The sequence below is a fragment of the Echinops telfairi genome, unplaced genomic scaffold (assembly GCF_000313985.2).
Source record: "Echinops telfairi isolate 266 unplaced genomic scaffold, ASM31398v2 ScPeMD7_7436;HRSCAF=8474, whole genome shotgun sequence".
NCBI classification, from domain to species: Eukaryota; Metazoa; Chordata; class Mammalia; order Afrosoricida; family Tenrecidae; genus Echinops; species Echinops telfairi.
The window spans coordinates 1,137,917-1,163,200 of NW_022111336.1; the positions used below are offsets into that span (position 1 = coordinate 1,137,917).

A 25,284-nucleotide genomic window follows, 5' to 3' on the forward strand; every position below is an offset into this window, starting at 1 on the left:
CCCGAGCCCCTGATAATTTATAAATTATTATTATTTTATCATATCTTACCCTATCCAATGACTCCCTCACCCACTTCTCTGCTGTCCGTCCCCCAGGGAGGAGGCCATATGTAGACCTTGTCATCTGTTCCCCCTTTCTCCCTCTCCTTCCCTCCACCCTCCCGAATGTTGGGGTTTTCTATATGATTTTTTAAATATGAAATCAAGTATAGGTAAATCTCTAGAGACAGTAAGTATGCTAATAGTTTCTTAGGGTTATAACAGGGAGGTTCATGGGAAGTAATAACTATGAGTGCAAAATTAAAAAAAAATTCTACAATTGATTGTGATGATTATTGCACAACTATTTTAGCTTGACTTTTCCTCCTTTTATGGTCACTCAAACCAAATAACTCATTTTAATATGTTTAATGATTGAATTGTATGGTACATGAATTATCTGTCAATAAAACTGTTTAAAAACACCATAGTTTGGGTCAGGCCTACCTTGGACCACAAAGTGACATCCGTGCTTCTTAACACTATCAAGAGGTCTTTCTTAGCAGATGTGCTCAATGCAATATGTTGTCTGATTTCTTGACTGCTGATTCCAGAGAGTTTGTGAATCCAAAGAAATTGAACCCTGTGATAAAGTCAACATTTTTGACTTTATTATGATGTTGCTTGTTAGTCCAGTTGTAAGGACTTTTTTTTTCCATATTGAAATGCAATCTACACTGAAGGTTGTGGTCTTTGATCTTTATCAATACTAATAATGCTTCAAGTTTTCTTGCTTTCAGCAAGCCAGGCAGTGTCCCTGGCATATCACCTATGGTAAATGTCTCCCTGCAATCTGGATGGCACATTCTCCAGATTGCCCAGCTTCTTGGATTAGGTAATTAGTATGTGTGGTGCTTCAGTGTAGTGAAAGGATAGAGTCCTGACAGAATGGCTCCATAGGGGCTTTCTGGCTGTGGCCTTTCCGAAGCAGAGCACCCGGTCAGTCTTCTGAGGCATCTCCAGCTAGCAGTTAAACTCTTAACCATTTGTACCAACACCAAGAGTAATCACTTTCTACCAAAAATAAGATAAATATTTCTAATTTAGAGTTAATAGAAGACTGTAAATGGTCTTTAATGTTTCAGTTAAATGTCAAAACAAAAAGAAAGAAAGAGAAAGAACTGCAAACACGAAAGCAATAAACCAGCAGTGTCAGGCTTTAGCATCTGCGGATGATCTCGCTCTAATCTTTTCACCAAGGGCTGATTTCAACCACAGTTAAATCAATACGTCCTCCAGAGGCCTTTTCAAAAGAAAACGAATCCAAACAAATCTCACATTACCATTAGTAGCTATGAGCACAGTGTGTAAGAAAGGAAAGCTTTAACAGAGGGGCCACATGCATAGCTTTGGGCATCACCTTAAATGTGATACAAATATTGACAAGCCAGAGCAAAAGTGGGAGGCTTTAAGAGTAGAAGTAAAAGCTACAAGTTGAGTATATTTAAGGCTTACAACTCAAATGAATTGCTTTTATGAATGTCCCTGAACAATTTATCCTTGATATTTTTTTATTCCTGATGCTTTATGTTTATAACTAATGAATATACACCATGGTCAAATGCATGCTAAAGAAACTACCTTCTCTGAATAATTCAGTTCTGTTGTGGTCCACAGTGAACTGAACTTTTGGGGTTACTTTTCAGGACCCAAAGTTGTGTGACACTTCAAAAATGTTCTGTGCATTTGTTTTGTTATGAAGGAAAATTAATGACTGGAAAAATGATCAACAAATGTTAGTGTCAACCCCACAAAACAGACACATAGAGCAACTTAGTCCTTTGAAAGCATTGACCTAATTCCTAACTTTCTTATACCTTACTTCATTAAAGGATGATAAACTGTTGTCAAACTTTATGAAAGTGTTATTATTGCCCTTAGGGACCTGAGGAATAACATACTGTACAGGTCATTGTTCAGCGACGTTGTTACAGAACACAGCAATCATGCTATTGGTACTTCTATTGGAGGAAGAAAGAGACAGTGAACACTACACCTATCAGGCAGAGGGATGTCACTAGAGAATTACTGAAATTCTGCTTCTCTAAGAGATCCCATAGCCTGGCTTTCATTTTATCAGCTAATTAGGTATATAAGGAGCACTGGTGACACAATGGGTTAAGTAAGAATTGGCTGCTAACTGGAAGGTTGGCCATACAATCCCTCCAGCCACTTTGTGCAAGGAAGATGAGGCTGTCTTCTCCCATAATGATTTGCAGCCTTGGAAACCCTGTGGAGCAGCTCTCCAGGGCTGCTGTGAACTGGAATGGATGAGACGGCTGTGGGGTTCATTTGGTGGTAATCAGGTATATACAAAATTGTATGTAGTCTTGTGTCTTAGTTCCTGCCTGATGTACTCAAATTGCTATATGTTGACCCACAGTTCTGCCACCATCTAACCATTAATAAAAAATGAATGCTTAAGTTTCTGAGGATTTACATGTAGGTCAATTGAGAAATGCCATCCATTTCAAAGTAGCCCACTGCTGAGATGCCTGACTTCCAGAACATTCACTTCATGTCATTATTTTCATTTTCATTTGTGTGTGATACATTTGTTCCCTGATTGTGTTCAAATATGTTTCCCAATATTTGCATTGGATGTGAGTTGATTGTGGTTTAGCCTTTATAAGGTTGTACCCCAGGCAATCCTTTAAGTAGCAAGCCAAATAATTAACACACGTATATGAAGGGGCTTTAAAAAGTCATGGATAAATGGCATTAACCCCTGATTCGATTTTTTATAAACTTTTTGAAAACTTGTCATTTGTGTCAGTTTCTATACATGTATATGTTTATAAGTATGTATACATGTGTGGACATACTTTTAAATGTACCTATTGTATAGATATGAAGCCTTATTTTCAGACTGGTATATTTTCATATATATATATATATATATATATATACATAGACATAGACATATATGTATATATATACTTTTTAAAAGTCATGGCATTTCCTTAAGACCCATTCAGCTTTTTTGTTTTGTCTTCCTTCCTTCCACCTGTGAGGTGGCTGTTCCAGACTTACATTTCCAAAAAAATCTAAGTTAAATAATATTATTACATTCTCCAGAAGACCTCATTCATTTTAGTGTGTAACACATTATTAAACTAGGGCCTAATGGTGAATAACCCTCAATTGCTTTGGACAAAACGATAGATAGGCAGGGAGGCAGACAGATAGATAAAAAGAGAGAGTGTGTGTGAGTTTGTGTGTCTGTATTTCCTAGTGCTGTTGTAACTGAAATACCATAAATGCGCAGCTAGGCAGAACATATCTTTATTTTTCTCACAGTTTAGAAGTTAGGTCTCTGAATTCGGGGATTCATGGCTCTGGTCAAAAGTGGAGAATCTCTCTCTGTAAACTGTAAGGGAAGATCCTTGTTTCTTGATGATCTTTATGAGATGTCTACCCACAATCCTCTACACCCCACCTTGCAATTTGTGCTTCCCTGCTCTGTATCTAGGCTGTTTTGTATAATTCAGACTCAAACCAAACTTGCTGCTATCAAGTCCATCCTGACTCATAGTGACCCTCTTGGTCCTAAGACAAGGCTCTCGTAGGCTGCTTGGGCCTCTTGGAGCCATCTGCCCTCTACCATACTGGGGCTGGTGTTACACAGTGTGTAAGCTCCACTCTTAAGTCCACCAGTAAGCCTCTGCCTACAGGAAGTCAGCTTTCTTGCTTCTCAGAGATCGCAAGCCTAGTTCTGTTGACAAGTGTCTGAAGGCAACACACTCCACCAGGAACCGCCCTGCTCAAAGGTACTCAGCTCTCTTGTTTCATGGGTCAGCCTACGGACAGTAGTTACCCTATGTGATGGATCAGAGAGCTCACTGTACTGTCTTGCACCGGGCTCTTATTTTTGCTGTCTCCATTTCTCTGCAGCTGTTTCTTGCTATCTGAGGTCATCTCTGGTGTTAAAATCTCTCCCTCTCTGTCTCTCTCTCTCCCTCCCTTCCTCTCTCCCTCCTGGGTCTAGGAGGAGGTACACCCAGAGCTCCTAAGTTTCTAGGACATGCTCCATTTCCAGCTCTTCTTCCTGGTGGGGGTGAGGCTCCCCTTCCTGCCTCTAGGATGGTTCATTTTCAGTATTCCTAAATGGCAAAATTGATCCATCTCCTCTGTAGAGCTCTAGATACTACCTCCACATAAGGAGCCCTGGTAGTGTGGTGGGTTACCAATTGGAAAACACCACTCTCTATGGGAGAAAGAGAAGGCTTCTCATCCTGTAAAGATTTAGAGTCTCAGAAGCCCACAGAGGAGGTTCGCTCACCGATGTGGTCACTATGAGTCTGAGTTGACTGGATGGCAGTGAGACACCTCCACAAGGTTCCCAGGCGCCTATTGGCATTACTTAGTTGCTGGCTGCGCAATTCCCTTAGCGAGTCAAAACACCTTCTGGGTATAATCCCCTCTCAAGCATTACAAGACAATGAATGATTCAAAGGGGCCATATTCAAGTAATTCATTGCACTGCAATATTTCCTTCTTTACCACTGGAAAGGCCGAGTCAATGTTGACGCTTGGTTATCAACAACCCTTATGATTTTTTTACACACACATCTATGTCTTGTTTCGCCAACCATTTAAATTTTATCAACATTAGCACCCACAGTCATGCTATAACATTTTGCCAAGACATCAGCCCATCTGTTGAAAAACTAAAGAAGCCAAGTAAATATGTGCAGATGATTTTATCTTAAGCCCTGGAGAAGCTTTCTCCTCCCCCCACTCTGTGTCATTTCCTTGATTACAGGGAGCCACCTCACTGTAGTCCCAGACATTTGTTGATGGCAGATTTCCCTCTTTCCCTTGAGAGTGCTCAAATTCCCCTCTGAGGGGATCAGATGTTTACTAATGTCTCCCCAGTTCCTGTTAGCTCTTCTTGGTAAAGAGGGCTACAGCATTCTTTGCATATGACTTTATTTTTAGCATTGTAAATCACCTCCTGGTGCACAGAAACAGGAAACATGTATTCCGATATCCCAAGTAATTTGACAATACTGGAGATCCTCCTCCCGAGTCTGGAATTCCAGACATTTCCAGACAATTGAAATCAGCAGTCACCTCACAGAGCTAAGGACTAAGTCAGGCAAACAAGGCTGCCTGGGGTGCTCAGCTGGAGGCCGTTTCTGCAGATGAGCTGTCAGCTGCTTTTATAGGGAGAGGACAAGTTGCACTCACAAGAGACAGGACAGAGGACCTGGGGGAAGAGTCCAGAGGATCCCTCCACCCTAGTCATTCTGCCCCAGCTCACTCCAATATCCCTCCTGGAAATCAGGAAGATCTGTGACCACGCTTCTATTTGACACCAAGTAAAACAGCAGGGAACGAAAGATGTCACCATGGTGAGATTTTCTAACCTACCTTCTGAATAAACATAGGTCATGGTACAAAATGAAAATACAAAGGAAATAGGGCCAAGGGACATGTACTAATTAGTTACCTAAAATGAGTTAGTTCTGGCATGCTGTTCTAAGTTCCTTATGCATTTTAACAAGTATAATTCCCACAAAACCCGTACAGGGTGTTTACAATTTTCTATGGTCTCCTTATAGAATGGAATGGAAGTTGAAGAAGTCAAATAACATAGTTTTCCAAAATTCCTATTTTGGAATTGAACTGAAATCTGCAACATTTGCCTTTGGGATTATTGATCTTAACTGGGCCCTGTTGTTGTTTTTTTTTTAAACAGAGAGACACAACAACAACACAAACCAAAACAAACAAACCAAAAAACGTGTCACCTATTAAATACAGGGTTGTGGGATAGAGCAGTGGGATGAAGTGCAATTACATGGGAAAGCTCTTGTTTCTGTAGGCTTTGTAATTCTCACCCCATCATTTCTTCTACACAAATAAGGTACAGAAGACTATAACTCCAGGAGTGGTCATTTTTCCCATTACACTGAGTATAAGAGCGAGCCATCATAGAAGCAAGGATAGAGGAATCACTTAAGAAAAACAAGTCACCAGTGGAGCAAGTGGGAGATCCCTGATTAAAGTGTCAGGAAGGACAGCAAAGGCCCCAGCACTGAGACCATGAGACACAGCAGAGGAGCCATGCTGAAAGCATGAGTCAGAGCCCAACCAATTCAATGAGTGACTTTGGGCAGGCGTCTGACTTGCAGAGTAGGGTGACCTTTGGACGTATATAAAGAAGATTTGTAACAGTTGCCTGAGCAGGGAAGAGAGAGGCCAAGGGTGCAAGAGACATGCCAGACTATCCTATTAAAATGTTTAGCTCTTGACTTATAACCTGATATCTTCTTTAATAAACCCCATAATTGTGAATGTTCTCCGCGAGTTCTATGTGGAAACTGTAACACGTTATCAAACACAGGTGAGTAGAGTAGACTGTCATTGGCGAGATGGTTTCTGTCAGAGTAGGGTAAATGAAGCTGGAGGGTGGAGCTATGTCTGACCGGTCTCATGGGCATCATCCTCAGGCAGACGTGTCCTCGGATTCTCTTCCTCTGGGTAGCCAGAGGAGGTCAGGCACGCCTCCCACACCATTGCCTCCAGCAGATAAAGTAATCAATAGTTTGAGGAGAAAGAAAAACTAGGACCTCTGGATTTGAAATATTTATGTACAAAATTTAAAATTAGAATTCACCAACTTGCTTCCTAGACAGGTCTCTGTCCTTTAAGAATTCAAAAGCATCATACAAATATCACTATTTTTCCAATACTGAAATATTTTCTTGACATCTGTCTTAAGATAGATAGTAACATAGATATTTTTTTCTGGGAAAAAACAACAGTGAATTCTAATTGTGAGGCAAGGAAACAAACTTTCGTTCTCCCCATGATACGGATGATTTTGTTTTACCACGTCTCTTTATGGTGGAAGGACTCCATGGTGGTGCCATAGTTCAGTGTGTGGCTACAAACCCAAGTGGGACACTGGAGAAGGAAGGTCTGGAGATCTGCTTTCCAAAAGTTCACGTCCTTGAAAAGCTTATGGAGAGGGGTGCCACCATGCAACACAGGGGGCCCTCACAGGTCAGCCTTCTCTCTCTCTCCCTCTCTCTCTCTCTTCTTTGTTTCCTATGTCCAATGCCAACCAAACCCACTGCCATCCAGTCAGGCCAATTCTTTGCAACCCTATAGGGCAGGATAGAATTACCCCTGTGGCTTTCTGAGACTGCAATGGTTTACCGGAGTAGAGAGGCCTGTCTTTCTCCCAAGGAGTGACTAGGGATTTGGAACTGCTTACCTTGGAGGTAGCAGCCCAATGCATAACCTCTACGCCACCAGTGCTCCTATATAAAATCTCACAGACTTATTTTTAGATCAGCAAGGGCAACTTAAAAAAGTACCCCATAATATTTTCCTAAGACCCATTTGATTGTATTCTAAGGCAGGCAACAGTTACACTTTGAAAACTCTGTTTATCTGGGGTGGGGTTGGGGGAGAATTCCATAATGAGCCAGGGAAAGGCATAGGCTAGCTGACACCGGAGTAAAATCAATCATGCATCAACAATATCGCTGGCCACCCATGGGGATTATTTTGCCTCTCTTTGATATCGCACAGCTAGATCAAGCTCAAACTCGAGTTAAACTTTAACACACTCCCTTTTTCTCTCAAACTTGTTCCTTTTTCATTCAGTACTCTTCATGCGGAAGGATTGGCCTCACTTTTTAAATACTCATCCGTGGAAAATTCTCTATGGTCTTTCTTTCACTCTTTCACTACCATATTGATCCTATGCTCTTAAATATTTTAAAGTGCTCCCTATTCTCCATCTCAAGGAGCACTTTCTCCACAGAATCTCTTTCCTACGTGAATGCAGTTGCTTTCAAATTCTTCTCAACGCATTTCATCCTCCTTCCAATCCAATTTATTTCCCTCTCTACAATCAAACACATACACACCCCTCCAAAATCCAAATGCCATTATTCCCCAAAATAAAGTTTAACCCCTTTGAAGTGGATTACACAGCTTTAGTCTGGCTCAAGCTCCCCTCTCTAGTCTGAGTTCCTGTTCTTTCTTTATAGCTACCTTATACTTCGAATTATTTCCAATTGCTTAAAAGTACCAGTTGTTTCATGCTTTTACATCTTTGTACACAGTGTTCCCTGAAATAGCCTTTCTTGTTCCTAGTCCTTTACAACAACCCACATTTCACCATTTCTTGTTTCTTATCAAGACTTCTTGTAATCTTTGATGATACATCTCTTTTTAATACTTAGCAAATGAGGTTAAACTGCTTACTGCCTATTCTTTGTCCTGGCCTTTAGGAATTGCAGGATTGTCGTTGGGGGTACTATTCCACAGACAAGCTACAAGTGATAAGAAGAAACAAAGAATAATCAGGAAAGACAAAGATTTTCCAAACCAGCAAAATATTATTTGGAGAGGGATGTGCAACTTGGGATAGGAAAAGCCTATGCAAAGTTCATTCTTTATACCTCTGAAACAAAAGCATTACTAGGGTTTATAAAGGTGTGTGTGTGTGTGTGTGTGTGTGAGAGAGAGAGAGAGAGAGAGAGAGAGAGAGAGAACACTGTGTTTATTTCACTGGATAGGTATGGATTCCCAGGAAAATAATCCATTTAAGCAGGGCTTTGCTAACAACAGTAACTTCAAGAAGAATTATGTTGCAAGGGTTTCTGATACTGGTGAGCAACAGTGATTGTGGGATGTCACACCTGCATAGTTAGGTCAGATGCTTGGTCTTTGAAAGCCATGTTGGTGAGGTGGTGGTCACTGTACATGTTCAGGCTATTGAATTGACTCAATTGTTTTGAAGTCATTCTAATCAACTTTGAATATCACAATGCATACCACAAACATTACCATTTACAGAGACAGCAGCTGATTTCCTGCAAACTGATTGTCCAGAAATGCACCATGAGTGCCACACTGTCTATCATAAAAGCCATTATTTGTCTAGGTAGAAGTCGAATTTCTGATTGAACTGGCACAGACCTTTCAAAGAAGAGGGCTGCCAGCCCTGCAAACCTGTCTCAGTATCAACAAAAAGAGGATTCCCGATGTTAAAAACAGAGAATATTGGAGCTTGTTTGTTTCCTGAATATAACATGGTTGAGTGTTAGGATGTTGGTCATCTTTTTCAATTAAACCAAACATAAAATTGGACCAAAGCCACAAGATGGGGCCAGCCAGTCCCGCTAACCTGTCTAAAGATCATTCCATCTAGCGTTTCTCAAACATGACTTCATTTAATGGCCAGTAGTTTCTTCTCTTAAGTATATTAAATCAATTTGCGAGATTAATTAGTATACAAAGCTAAAGGTAAATATATATATAATTAAAAATATAAGCTAATTGTGTAGAACCATTTTTTTCTTATCCAATATAAAGCCAAATGGATAGCCTAGCTATTTCCTGACCAATCTCATGCTGTCATATCAACATTAATCCAAATTAATCATCTTAACAGAGAAACTGCTTAAATGTCAAACATCTTGGCTGAATAAAGAGGACTTGGAAAATGCAGTTCACAGGCATAGATGCAGAAGCGGGCCCAAACCCCATCTCTGAGAATCTAGGATGGGCTAAGCCTATTCCCTTTCAGCATCCCCTATAATAGTTGTTCCTGTCCTATACCGGAGACTCAATAGGATGAAAGGAGTTCCCTGGAGTTGCAAGGTTAGAGTGCAGTGAAATTCAAATCCAGGACTTTTATGACCAACTACATAAACACACACTTGGGCACTTAAAAATGTGGAATTCTTGTCTAAGCCTGGCATCTTAGACTTTGTGGTTCTCTGAATTCTCCGTGTCTACCTCTGTGACTGACAAAGTGTGGGTGCTCATTAAGTGTCCAGAGACAAACAAATCGTGGAACAGAACCTCCTGATGGCCCCAACTCTTCCAAAATGCTCGCTGAACATAATTTTGATGCTCCTTTATTCTACGTAGTAAACTTGATTTAGGAACCAGCATGGAGAAAAATGAGCTGCTGATTTAATGACCTGATTCTATCAAATCTGCCTGTCAAGATGGAATTATCCTTCCATAATACAGTAGAATGCTCCAGTGGTTTGACAATCTGGCCTACAGGTTCTGGCACAAATGTATAAAGAAGGGTAAAGACAGTGACCTCTCCATTCTTGTCTCCATGACTAAGTACCATTCCATCTGAGGAGCCTTGGTGGTATAGAGCTTAGGCAATGGGCTATGATCCCCAAAGTCAGCCATTCAAAACCACTAGCTACTCAGCAGGAGAATGACGACTTCTCTACTCTCACACACAGTCAAGGTATTGGAAACCCACATGGGCGGTTTTGCCCTGCCCTTTAGGATCACCAGGAGTCAGCATGGACTCAATGGCAGTGAGGTGGGTTTTTTGTGATCATAGACCCAGGCTCATAAATGGCCTCTCTACTTACTAAAACAGTTGGTGCTATGAGTTGAGTAGGGACTATTCCTGCCTTTCTTTTATGCATAATTGTTCAATGATATTTTACTTCTCTTTTAAGTTTATCAAGTCACACCTGTTGATAATGCACACAGTCTTCCCCTCAGCAAATAAAAATTCATTTATAGTTGGTTTTGCTGGATCAAGCATTAGGTAGCTGGGTGACAAGAGAGCCCTGTGGAATAAGCCAAACGGGGCTTTTCCTTTGTTTTTCTTTGAAATGAATGAAACATGCTGCCTGGGCAGCACTGGCTTTAAGTTCTCCTGAAGCCACCGTATGTATTCTGCTTTGTTACAGAAACTCCACTTACTGTATGAAAGTATCCATCTCGCTGACAGTCGGTGAAAATGACACTGGACTCTGCTACAATTCGAAGATGAAATACTTCGAAAAAGCTGAACTTAGCAAAAGCAAGGAAATTTCATGTCGTGACATTGAGGATTTTTTACTACCAACCAGAGAACCTGAAATCCTTTGGTACAAGGTATGAATTGGGAGGGGGGTTATTTTGCCCGTGAATAAGGGAATGTGCATTTCATTCTGGGGAAAATTGAATACAGCTTTTTAATGAATATGATCTAGAGCAAGATTTTCCTTCCTATAATAATGTAGCCAGTTGTGGGGGTCATTAAAATCTCCTAGCCTATGACTTTGATAAATTTCAGTCAATGTGTGTGTTGGTAGTACATTATAATAAGCTGTGTGCTTATAGTCTGTTTATATTGACAGTTCTTCTAAGTCTATTATAGTCTTGATGGATAATTCTAAAGCTAAAACACAATTAAGCATCCACTTCAAAGTTCTTCATATTAGCAATACAAAATGCACCCACACAGAGAGGGAAAAATTGATTTATCTCTTTGACAAATGGTAGAGTAGTTCTTATTGGAAGGTTCTGTTTCCCATATGCAATTTTGCTCATGCTGTAATCCGTTTCAGTATAGGCACACATTCTAAAGAATTAGCATCTGGTTAAATTTTATAGTAGTATAGCAATAGGGTTAGAGTAACTTTTTTTCACACATCCCCAGAAATGTTTAGACTTGAAGAAAATGGTGCAGTCCCTGCTCTTCTTATCACATCAATATCTTTTTACTGAAATTTTATATATGAAATACTCTTCAGTTTATTGACGTGGCAAAAGAGAGAAAACTTTTGTTAGAAAAGTACTCAAAAGTGTAAACTATCCAAACTCACACCCGCTGTTACTATGTTGATGCTATGACCATCTCTGCAGAATATTTTATCCATGGTTTAAAGAGGGCTGGTTTAAAATCACTTTGTCCTGCTCCTTGGAAGCAGGCCTTTAGGCAGCTGGGCCCCAGTGTAGCTAGATCCATCCATGCCAGACTACGGAGTGTGAGCCTTCCCTGGTGGATAGCTCATCGGTGCAAAACCTGTTAATAATGAAACAAGAAACAAAACTTTAAGAAGTTTTGCAAAAATCGACATGTCCTTCTCTAAGATTTAACGAGCAATGGCGAGTTCAGACTATCAAGAAAAAGATGCAAAGATTTCCCTCTCCCTTTCTCTTGTTTGTTGTTGTTCTTTTATCCAAGAACATAATAAACAGCATTCAAATATTAACCGCACTGGTTTCTCTTACTGGACTGGGGACTGAGAAGTTTTTGCGTGGTTTTTTTAATGTTTTTTCTTTCTTTCTTTCTCTTTCTCACTTGTTTGAGTATTCCACCCTCTGGATTCTCTGAGCAGACCTTAGTGGCTGCTTCAGAGGAAAGAGATGTGAAGGGAATTTGACCCAAGGTCTCAAAGAACAAAGATATTTGTCTAGTACTCATATGTGGACAGTCATCATCTAGATAGACAATTCTTTAGCTGTTTGTTGATAAGTTGATCTTAAAACTTGTATATCATTTCTCATTTTTGCAATAATTTCAATACGTCTGAGATGAAAGCCTACACACACACACACACACACACACACGCACAATCTCTCACCCTTAATTTAAGAACATGATTGGACGTTTAGTTGTTGCTCCCATCACCACCATCCTATTGACCTTAAGATCAGCAATGGTGGACTGATGGGCAAGGATATAGTATATGTGGAATTTAAAAATCTTTCAACTTTTCAGATGATTCTTTTTCAGCGTCAACCTAACCTTCTAGATTTTAAATATGAGGGTAAGTAAAAAAAGTATTGTTGCGAAGGTTTCAATTTATATATTTATAGGTTTATTCCAAACAAAATATATTTAAACATGTCTCTGTGGTCTGTTGATGGCTGCAGACAAGTTCTCTCAGTAATACACTTGTCTGGATCTGAATAAAATTCACAACCAAACTCACTGCTGTAGAGTTGATGTCAATTCACAGTGACACTATAAGACAGGTTCGAACTGCCCTGTGCCTTTCTGCAGTTGGGTTTATGGGAAGAGAAAGCCTCTGTCTTTCTCCCACTGAGCATGGTTTTGAAGTGCTGACATTGCAGTTAGTGGCTCAATGTGTAACCACTATGCCTCCAGGGATCCTTTTAGTCTCAATAGGGTGCCTTTAAAGGGGCGAGGGGCCCAATCAAAGCAGTAGCTTCTCAGAGATCTGCTGGGCACTTAAATTCAAAGCAGCAGTCAGCTCAGAAAGTTATACCAACTGCCTCCTTTTTTTAAGTGGCAGGGGAAATCCCCGAAGGGCAATTTTGATATATTTTTCTCAAAGGACACAGGATATTCACAGAGCCTTATTATGAAGAAATGTTAAGAAAATTGAGAAGTGCATTGATTAGAAAAATGTCTGAGAAGTTGTCCCGAGGACTTTGTTTTCATCCTAACAGCACACAGAGTCATCTTTGGAGAGTAGCAAGGCTCTCCAATGAGAGCTTTGTTGAGAAATCTCAACTCATCCATCACGTGGCCTTTCTAGTTCCCCTTCATATTTCCTTTTGTTCCCAAGATTCCAAGAACACTGACAAGGGACAGGGTTGTAGTCCCTCTGGGGTCCCAAAGTGACCTCTGGAACCTGGTGCAAATGAAAGAAGACACAATTATTAGGGTGATGGTTGGGGAGACAGACACACCACTTTCAGAAGTATCTAGAGCTATATAGAGGATATCAAAAAATAATAAGAGCTTCACAAATTGATATCTTTGTTTAATCACGGTTTCTAATATTTGTAACCATATTTTTTACTTACCTTCATGGTTGATATTTAACGGCAACTTCTTAAAGTAGAAATATTTAAAGATTAATCTAATAGCTAAATATCTATTTTATATTGCTAAAGCATAGTGTTTTCAAGGTAGCCTAATGCAAATGGAACGTTATGTATTAGTAATGATTTACGATGAGTCTTTATTTAATCTAAATAGCATAGGACAACAAATATATAAATACATGTAATCTTCAAAATGTCAATATCTGAGTCATTTAAAAGTAATAATTTATGCATCTAATATAAACATATGTGTATAAATGTATATTTTGGTCCAAAATAACTAGATAATTACTCTCGCCCACACTTTCACAAAGTCACTGAGCCACATAATAAAAAAAAAGTTGTCTGCAAAAATTTTATTTGGCAATAACATTCTCTAGAAATAATGTTACCTATGAAAAGCATGAAAGGATTTAAAGCACTTTTTCTACTGATTCTATTGATCTGAAATCTGGCTAGTGGAAGTGGACTTCTGTTTTGGCAAAAACAGAAATCTCCTGAGCCAACATCATTATAACCCAAACACCATAATTTGGGAGGCCCATCACCAACAATGAAAGTAGATATTTAAGGGACCATGAAGACTTGAATATCAATGTTGGCTCTTTAAATGAACTACAAAATGCAAATTCTACAGGGAAATTGATTTTTTCTAAAGGCAGTATTAACATATTTCAAATATTGAAATAGAAGCATTATCCTCTGTAGAATTAACTACTTTTTTTCACTCTGTACTGAAATAATTTGTTCTTCATAGTATTGGAAGCAAAATGGTTAATTTCAAAATCATAAAAAGTAAATAAAGTATTTGCTTCCAAATATGATATCCTTATTCTTATACGTAATTAAGCAATACCTAACTGTTTTAGAAACCCTAATGAGAGAGGTAAGGAACCCTCATGGTGTAGTGAGCTAACTGTAAGGTCAGTGGTTCAAACCCACTAGGACTTCCAATGAGAAAGATGGGGCTGTCTGCTCTTGTGAAGATGTATAGTCTCAGAAACCTGAAAGAGAAGCTCTACGCTGTCTTCTAGGGTCAATATGAGTCAGAATTACTCAATGTCAATAAACTTGCTTTGGTTTGTTTAATCATAAAAGTGAATACATTGACTTGTGCTAAAAAAAACTCTGTTCAAATAGAAATTATTCAGATGCCTGGCTTCTTAGATATTTGAATACAAAATGAAAAATTTTAGTATGCACCTAAAATCCCTTAGTCCTTTTAAAATATGTGCTTAGTGTAATTTGATTTAGTAAAGAAGATAATTTTCTCGGTGTTTCAGTTATGATATGCACTACCAAGCTCTAATGTTTTTCATGCAGGAGTGTAGGACAAAATCATGGAGGCCAAGTATTGTGTTCAAAAGAGATACCCTGCTCATAAGAGAGGTCAGAGAAGATGACATCGGAAATTATACCTGTGAGTTAAAATACGGAGGCTTCGTTGTGAGAAGAACTACTGAATTAACAGTGACAGGTAATGACTCACTTAAATATTACATTTGCAAGTAATTCAAGTGTCATTTTTAAGTTTAGATGTTATGATACATGTGTTTTTTAAAAATCTATGCAATGAAAGATCTTAACCATATTTGGTTCAGTGGATTCTTATAGATGTTTTTTTTCCCCTCCTGGCTTTTAAATCATCTTACACTGAAATGCATTTCAAAGGTGGAAGGGAATATGCTCAGGGAATTATAGAAATGTAAGCTTTTGAAAGTACTTGAAATAATGAGCTTACGATTTCTGAAAATTATGCTTATATTTTGTAGTGATATCATCCTTGGAAGCAATTTTCTAGAGTGATGATGTGGAATATATGAAAACGATTTCTGTCTTCCTGTCTCGTTCCAAATAGAAAAATAAATACTTTTCTCTTTAGTGTATTATTATTCTAGGAATCTAATATAGATACATATATATAAAACCTCATGAGCTTTAAAATAATATAATTTTAGCAATATTCAAATCATTATATGAGCTGAGATGTGCGGGCAAATTTTAAAAAGCCAGCTGTAAGCAACATCTACAAGCCGCTAACCACATGGCCTAGATTGTGTCCCCACACTTTTCAGACTCTCCATTTTCTCTTGTATAAACTAACAATGATAATTGGTGCCTTACTTATCCATGAGAATCAAATAAGGTAACATGTGAAACCAATTTACCAAATATTTAATTGTGCTAAGTATACATCCTTTTGTCAAGAAAATCATATTCATAATTGTACATCTTTTATTTTATAATACACCTTTCTAAAAGTGTTTCCATGAGATGGGGGGACAACATTATGAAATAAATTCATTCTTCATAGGTTTTTTTGAGAGAGTCTTCTCACATGGCAATCTAATTGGTAGACAGTTTGTATCAAGTTTTCTTTCGTTAATATTTTTCAGTTTGATCACGATATACACTTCTTCATAGAATTTATTTGTGAATAATAATTATTCTAAGTGAAATAAAATGTATTTAAACAAAGAAAGAGCTCTCATGAATATCAGATCCAATAAACAAGTGAAGCCTGCGATATATGATACCGTTGAAAAGTTAACACAGATTCAATCTCTAGCTTATATTATAGATCTATTGTGAGCATATATAAAGTATACAGTAATTTAGTTTATAATTTAGCAGTGTAATAGGCTTCTCTATAGAAATTCAAAATCCATCCTTTGTTCTTTTTTACTCCTTTGTCATTTTAATGCACCGGTGGAAAATATATATCTGCCTACATTCAGGATTTCTGTCCAATAAACCTGGAAATTTGTTGATCTTTTGCTCCCAATATGCACAGAAGTGGATTTTTCAAGGTGCATGAATTTTAAAATAAAGAGATCTATTTTACATTTCAAAGAAAAATATTTCCAGTGCTTTGTTCTGTTTTGTTTCCCTGCATTGTCATGATCAACCTCAATAGGTGTCTTAGTTAGGTAGTAATGCTGCGGTAACAACAACAAATAGACAAGTGTGTGGCTTTTAAAAGGACAAGAATGTATTGTTTCACTATTTTGTAGGTTAGGACTCTAAACTCGGCGCGCCCACAGGATCTCTCTCTGCGTTTGGGCTCTAAGGAAAGGTCCTTGTGTCTGCCTCCAGTGAAAGCGTGTCTTGGTTTCCCTAGCTGCTTGCAGATGTGTTTTCACGTGGTACCCGTCTTCTCCCGTATGTCTGCGGCTATTCTGCTCGGTCAAATAAAGTACCACTCAGAAGAGATTAGATTGAGGACTGTGCTTATCCAGCAAGACTTCATTATCATAAAAAAGTCCTACTTCAACATTTGCAGCTCAGTGGTTAAAATGTCAGTATAATTTTCTGAGGGGTATATTTTAATTCCTAGCAGTAAGCACATCTAGCCTACTTCTTAGAAAGACTAGGATTCTAAGTCATTATCCAGTAAGAGCCGGTTAAAGACAATCTCATGGGAACTGGAAACTGCGTCCCAAGTGGTAAAGTGCCGTGTCTGAGACTATTTCTTAGCATCGAGACTAGAATTCTCTTCCTCCAAATGTTACCCAGGTCTATATGCTTTTCGAAATTGCTTTTCTCCAAAAAATCATTTGATTTTCTTCATAGTGAAAGGAAGCATAATCATTTTAAAAACATATTTAAGTAAATGTTTTGTTGAACTGATTGTCATGAACACTGCTAATCGCTCTAGCTATGGTTCCCTGTGATATTATAATGGACAAATAAGTCATTAAGGTGTGTTTATTAAGATTGTGTAGGCAATTATGGATGAAGAAGAGCCTACATGTCCTAGAATTAACAATGGCATGTATTAAGATGCATTTTAGATATTAATAACAGGTCTATTGACAAGATATATTTATGCTTAACTTTGCTTTAAATAATGTGACACTTGAACAGTTTCATTTGCCTGTGGTCAAATGAAAGTACCATTCTTAGACCCTGAGTTACATCCCTCAGTAAAGAAACAAAGGTGATTGCTTGTATAGCTAGCTTTATTGTTAGTTTTTCTATATATCATTGTCAAATTGCACTCAATGTAGATATTATGGAAAGTGTAGAATCTTAGTAGAAATTCCTTGATGGATAATAAACAAATATTTCTAAGTGTGTTCAAATGTTTCTTTAACCAGAAAGAAAGAAAGTATCCTATATGTGATGAGAATAGGAAATTTCTGGATCCATAGGTGACTAAATGTACATGCAACAGTGGGACCTTATCAAAACTGTGTTTCTAAGTAAGCAAGTAGTGGTTCAGAAAATTCATCATGATAAAAGGGATACTAAACTTATCCTATAGTTTGGGTATAATTTAGACATCTGTTTTGTCTTCCATGTATGATCTCCAGCCTCTGCTTTTTTTGCAAGCCTCAGTACCACTAAAGCTTTTACTGTTCCCCAAATGATCCTGCCTGTGGCCCCTCAACCCATGCTGTGTCATATTTTCTCCATATTGTCGCAGGACTGAGTCTTCTTCTTTCTTTAAGTACAGCTCAAATGTTACCTTGTTTTCGAAACATGCCTCCACGGCACTTTTTAGTACCCCCATTCCAGTATTTGAGTCATGATGCTGGCAAAGAATATTGAAAGTACCATGAACTGCAAAAAGAACAAACACATTTGGGTTGGAAGAAGTAAAGCCAGAATATTCCTTGGAAGCAAGGATGGTGAGACTTCCTCTCACATACTTTGGATGTGCTATCAGGAGAGACTTGTCCCTGGATGTGTAAGTCTGGAGAAACAAATCCATAGAAACTCATTTGTGTATAAAAGAGTGTTTTATATAAAGGGTTATTGTACATTAAGAAAGCATCCCTATCCAGTCGACTCTAGGCCCATATGTCTGATACAAGTCTATAAAGTCTTCTTCAGACTCATGAAACACATGCAATGACGCCGGATGCAGGATGATCACAGGCCAATGGGTAGAAAGTGTGTGGATCCAGTGGTGGTGTAAGCATCTCAGTGCTGGCAGGGGTCTCCACGTGGCTTCTCTAGCACCCAGGGCTGCATCAGGGTAGGTCCATGTGGCTTCTCCTCAGGGAAGTCTCCCAGGAAGTGAGCAGAGAGAGAAGTATCTTCCACCTCCAAGGAGGAAAATTCAGGAGTTCCCAGAATTCTCAGGAGAAGGCCATGCCCTCACAGGGTCCTCATTGTCTATGATCCGATTGAGAGGCCAGGCGCCACCCCTTCATTCATAATCCTCTCAAATTGACACCAGATTATGTAACTACCACACTGGACAAGGACATCATGCTTGGCAAAGTGGAGATATAACATTAGCCTTTTCACTTCCTGTCTTTCTACACCTGTACACAGTTACAGGCTAATAGGGTTGCTATGAGTCAGCATGGATTTGATGGCAGTGAGTTTTTTTCTTTTTCTTTTCATATCCTGTGTAATATTTCTGCTTTGTATTGCTCTTTATGTTAAATAATATAAATAACATCACCTTCGATATATTAAATTGTTTCATTTATATATTTATTTATAAGTTGTCATAATAGGTGCCTACCTGTAATTAAACTTTTGGATACAAATTCAGAATAAAACAAATCTGCTTCATTTTAGCTTTGAATACGTCAATGCATTAAGATCCACTTTATTCTTAATTCTGTATTCCATAGATATCTTTCTGGGTAAAAGTCAGTAGATTTTTAGTAGAAGACATCTCTTCTTTGATTTAAGCCATTGGAAAAAGTGTATATGTAAAAGACCCTATAAAGCTGTGCAGTATGCAATTATATAGCTCTTCTCTACATTTAAAGGAATGCACCCTTTCCCGCTCTTGAGGTGTGTTCTGTTTTTCAATCCCACTAAGACATGGAGGCTCTTGTGCAGTTTTCTGCCCCCTTTCCCTTAAATGTATATGAAATTGAAATATGCAGCTTCTTTGCAGATTATCAAATGAACTCCACGAAGGGAAGAACTAGGACAAGTTTACCTGCACCAAAAAGCCCCTATTTTTCTTTACTATAATAACCCACTTCCTCCCACTAGTGGTTACCACCATCATGATTGTTGTGATATGTATTTTTATGATTTTGATAGGTTGTACTAGATGCTAAGTTGTACTAGCATGCCTAAGCAGTATATTTATAGCTCTCTTGTATATGAAACATAAATAAAGACCCAGATGTATATAATTCTAATATATCTGGCTTCTTAAAATCAAATTATAGTTTGACTATTCACCCATGTTATTTCATTTATCTGTGTATTATGCGTACATTATCCATTATTCCTTTATTCTAGTATTCCAGTATATAAATCTCCTATGGCTTATTGATAGACATTTGGTGGTGTTACAATTCTTTTGCTAATGTTAGTAATGCTGTCCTTAACCACCTAACTTGTGTGTGTGTGTGTGTGTGTGTGTGTGTGTGTGTATGTGAGTGTACATGTCCTGGAACATGTATATCTGTAGACTTTTTACTTAGAAATAGTTTTACTGAATAATGTAAAAGTATATATATTTTCTTGGACCCCTTCTTCCAAATTACTAGATAGTAATTTTTCTCCAAAATGTTTATACCAAGAAAGATTCTTAACAGTAGCATATGAATATTTCTATTTTTCCACATCCTTGTCAACATTTGACATGTGTTTGCCTATTTGATGGGTATACACTACTGCAGTATTGCATTTCCTTTGTTACAAATGAAGTTGAGCACTTAGGAAAGTATGTATTGACGAATTCCCCAAACTCCAAACTCAACTGACCTCTGATTTTTCTTTTATAATGTTTGTCCAAACAGGTGTTCCTTTTTCTCATATAAATATATACTAGCTCTTTATATATGCTGGGAATGGTCTCTTTGTTTTTTGAAACTACATGTCTTCATCTTTTGCAGCTGTTTGCTGTACCCTTTTCTAAATGAGCACAGTCATCTATTGAATGACCTATTGTCGATTTTATGTTGACTGACAGCACAACTACAAAAGTCAGAACACTTTGACATTCCTGGTATTTGAGAATTTTAATTGCAAATATCAGAAACATAATTCCAGTTGACTTAAACAAAATGAAAATTAATAGTTCACATAATTGAAATGAAATCTTCGTGCATGGCTGAAGTCAGGGTTTCAATTAACTTTATCAAGTCTCAAAAATTTTGACCTATGTTATCTGCCTTAGGCTGGGCTCACTAGAGAAGCAAAGAGTGTGATGCTTTTATAGATAGAGAGAAATGTAGATTAATAAAACGACTCACACAACTGTGGAAGGCAAGTTCAAGTCCAAGCAGTTTCCATGTCCATAGGACAGAAGTAAGGCTGGAGGGTTCTTTTCAGTCATATAACGGATGAACCCAAGATTGTCAATAATCAACTGATGGCTGCAGAGGTGAATAAATCCAGGGACACCATGTCAGTTTTGTGGTTTCAGAAGTAAATGAATCCATGTTTGGCAGACCACATGGGAGGCTACTGATTATTCCCAGAGTAGACAGGCACTATGGCAACCCATTGGTCCACATGCAAAGAAATGGAGGTCGATGAGCCAGATGCAGTATTCAGACCCAGCAAAAAGCAAGCAAGCTTTTCTACTGTGTCTATTTATATTGGAAGAAGGCCACACTATCAAAGAAATGTCCTTTACATTGATTTCATCAAATCTGTGACTAGAGGAAGGGTGTTAAATCCCACCGTTATATTTTTACAACTGATTGGCTATGATGACTTTGTGTTAGGTCAGGCTTTGGGGGATTAATAAGTCTTCACTGCCAAATGGTTCTTTATCCTGGCCTAGCCAAGTTGAAACAAAACTGAACTGCTACACTATCCTCCAGATTCTCTCTGGAATCCCCCATTATATAATAACCAGCCATAGGCTGAGTTTTACCAGCTTAAGACCTCCAGCCAAGGCAGTTCCTTTAGTGCTTACATGAGAAAAAATTCCCACCTATATATCTTATTGTTTTAGATCAAATCATATAAGCATCCCAAAACCGGTCCCTGAATTTGGAGGAATAGAATATTCTGTTAAGGGTAATTTGAGTCAAGTACCACCACTCCTACCTGGACTGAAAAAGAGGGGAAAAGTGCTACCCCGAAGGAAAATGTGAGATTCCAATGCAGAGTAAAAGATATTCAAAGCAACATGAACAGCAGATGTCCCTTAATTCTCCTAAATATATTATTTCTAACAGATTATAAACTATAATTTGATAACCATAAAATTTTCTTATAGATTACACATAATGAAAATAAATTTCATTGTTGTTATTAAATGTAACAAATGATTCCATTTGTGCTGCTGTCAATTGTTAGACCCTCAGTCTCCTTGTATACACTCTAACTCACACTCTGACTATAACATTAACCTTAATCCTACACCTGATTGTTTGCAGGAATGTGAGTATAGGGAAAATATCATGCCTAAAGTTGCTTCATAAGAGACCTACTAATTCCTAAATAAATGAGACCAGTTATGCCATTCTTATAACATGAGCTGTTCAGACAAAAAATACAGACTTTAGTTATGGTGTGCACATTTTTTGTCTGTTAGTTTTAAGAGAAAAGGAGCAATACTGTCTTTTCCAGTAGCGATGATTAAATTATGGGATTATCACTTTGGCTTGTTTCCTTTATGGTCAAAACATTTCCCAATAACTGGAAAAAGAAAACAGAAAAATAAAATGTTGACCATATTTCCATTCCACAACTTGCTTGTGATTGTGGCAAGTTGAAAAGCCAGCTTTATTTCTAAAGCTGGAGCATGAAGTCATAAAGCAATGGTGAAAGAGTGATATGATGAAAAAATTCTCAATTAAATGTAAGAATGAGCGAGAACAATGTTCTGTTCAGAAGCCTAGTAAGGAAGGAAAACCAGCCAAGTGAAGAAAACAAAAAGAATACAGGGCTTACTGCAAGATCATGGTAGTTTTTCTAGTTTTTTAAGACTCAGTATAACATTTGTAATGGAGTTAAAGGGAGCATATATTTAAACCAATTTCAAGCAGCTGTAAGCTGAATGCATGCTTTTGAAGAGGTACATCTTCCTTCTGTGTTTATGGATGAGGAAGCTGAACTAAAGAAAGGTTAAGTGGCTTTATCAAGGTCACAAAACATCATGATGACAAATTTAGGAATAAAATTTAATTTCCTGAACTTCAATCTCTGATTTACTCCAAAGGATAATTAATAGCAATGCATTGTAGTTTTCATATTAACTCTCCTGATCGCATGAAAGATTTATTATTGAAGTTCAACTGAAACACATTTTACTATGAGCCTTTTAATCCTTCTGCCACTGATGTAATTAAATGGTGTATTTGTGGGTTAGCTTGGTTAGGAAGTGGTGATTACCTTTTTTCCTCCCCACAAAGTGATATCTTTTATCACCTGTTTAAAAAATAGTTTTTGTTGATTTATTTCATAAGCTGAAGTGTACCTTATTAACTATAGTTTGCAGGGATTGATGAAATTGCTCGTAAGACGTCTTTCCAGATATTATTTGTGCGTTTGATAACATCCCAGCATTGATGCCCCAATGACCATCTTGTATTAAATGCAGCATATTTCAGTGTTAGTTATTTTTATAAGTAAAATCTGTCATATTTTGCAATTTGAAGACTATTTAGATCAATTCTATTTTTTAAAAAATTAAAAGAGAATAAAGCTAATCAATATGGTGAAGCTGAGTTTAATCAGTGTGACTAATCCTTCATGTTCAATCCCTGGAGCAAAAGACCCATCTAATGAGTTATTTCTAATGGAAACTCTATGGAAACAGCTGACACGAATTATCTTAATTTATTGTTTTGTCTCAGTGTATTGAATGAGTTCTCCCAAAAGGTATGATTCAAGAAAGTATTTAACATTAATGTGAGATAATTTTGAATGATACTTTTATTGTTAAAAAGAAAAATTGCAAAAAGGAAAAATTGCATTTTAGAATAGGTAAGTATTTAGATCAAGGTTGAAATTTGTGGTCGTGGGGAAGATAAGACCTTGTTTATTACATGATTTCCATGAACATAAGCAATAATAAGTATTTGCTGTGGACCAGGATTTTCTCTGAATTTTTACTTATTATGTCTCATGTAACCCAGAAAACTTCAATTTATTCATCTTTCAATTTTTTCAAGTATTTGATAAGTACTTGCTATTCTTCTAGTAGATTTAGTAAATTACATTAGAAAATAAGCAATCTTTTCATTGTCCACTTTATACAGCTCTTTGAATTTGAGAAACAAGAGAAATTCATTTCTGAAAAGTGTTGTTGATTAGATGTCTCCCACCCCTGCCATAAAACCAAGAATGCTAGATGAAATGGAATAAGCACGCCTTTGCAGACTGAATTGTGCCTCCCATCACCCCTATAAATATAAACTGCAATTCCTAATCTCTATCTCCGTGAATATAAGTGCCTTTGGGAACAAGGTTTTCTTAGTTCAATTAGTAAGGGCTTCTCAGTGTTGGCTATGCCTTAAGCCACTCGTTTTTGGAACATGAAAGGAGAAGCTTGGGTTCAGAAGCAAGCAAGCACGATGGACAAAATCAGATACAAGGCCAAATGAAGATCACCAGAGAAACCAGCAACAGAAACTGAAAACAGACAAGAGCCTTCCCTCAAAGCCCACAGAGAGAGAAAACACCCTCTGTAGGCAGTGCTTTGAATTCAGACTTCTAGCCTCACATTCTCTAACCAAGATGTCGGAGGTTTGAAACCACCCAGAGGCTCTAAGGGAGAAAAATCAGGAGATTCGCTCCCCTGAAGATTACAGCATAGAAAATTCTATGAGATACTTTTCTATATCACATGGAGTCATCCTGAATTGCCATTGACTTGGATAGTAACAGCCTCCTAAACTACTTGTATTTCTGTTAGAGCAGCACTACAAGACCATTTGAATGCACAGCTGAACTTTCAAAGAAAGTTAAAAACAATGAGAACCCAGGTGTCCCCCGCCCAAAAAAAAGAAAGAAAAAGAAGAGGGAACTAAACATTAAGCATGAGAGCAGTTTAAAGTGCCTGACAATGAGGCTTCCATGGAGTAAGATTGGATCTAGTTCAGTTCTTCTGGTCTCAAGGCAAATGGCAAGTTTTTCAGAGTGGCAATTTTTCCGCATGTTCCCTATCTTACTCCTATTATTGACTCTTCTTCCTCTGTTCCCTCTAATATGGACCAACTGTAGTGTTTGGAAACTTCTTGTCCCTAGGCACTATGCATCAAACTAATTTAATCACCATCTGTAATTCTACTAAAGTTCCTTAAAAGAAAAAGAAAAAGAAAACATCACTTGACTACTTCTAATTCTTTTACATTCATTCCAATAAACTCAATTGGGAGATGAGAATAGCTGTCTACTAAATACTCTTTGATGGACTGATAAGTTAATTATTGACAAAATGGACAATTCTAACAGTGATGCTCAATAAAATAGCCACTAGTTACGTGTGGTTATTGAGAGGTGCTGTAAGTGCAACATACTCACTAGATAGTGAAGGTTTACCTACTGCCATCGGGTCAATTCTAGCTCATAGTGAGATTGTAGATCACAGTAGAACTGATCCACAGGATTGCCAAGTCTGCAGATCTTTGGAGGAGCAGACTGCCTGACCAATTTCCTGTGGAGCTGCTAGGACGTGGGAAGAGCTGGTTAGTAACCCAACACTTAATTCAGTGTGTCCCGGGGCTCTTTTTCGTAGACTGAATGATAGAAAAAGAAGGCCAAAATATCACATTAGTAATCTTT

General features: G+C 37.9%; 1 protein-coding gene across 1 annotated transcript in view; it reads left to right on the plus strand.

Annotated features, from left to right (window-relative positions):
• LOC101638954 (interleukin-1 receptor accessory protein-like 1) overlaps positions 1 to 25,284 on the plus strand; it is a 1,156,451-nt gene that overhangs the window by 860,999 nt on the left and 270,168 nt on the right. Inside the window, exons 5-6 of the mRNA XM_045298667.1 lie at positions 10,740 to 10,926; positions 14,938 to 15,091. Coding sequence (XP_045154602.1) covers positions 10,740 to 10,926; positions 14,938 to 15,091 — 341 coding nt within the window. The remainder of the gene's footprint in view (positions 1 to 10,739; positions 10,927 to 14,937; positions 15,092 to 25,284) is intronic.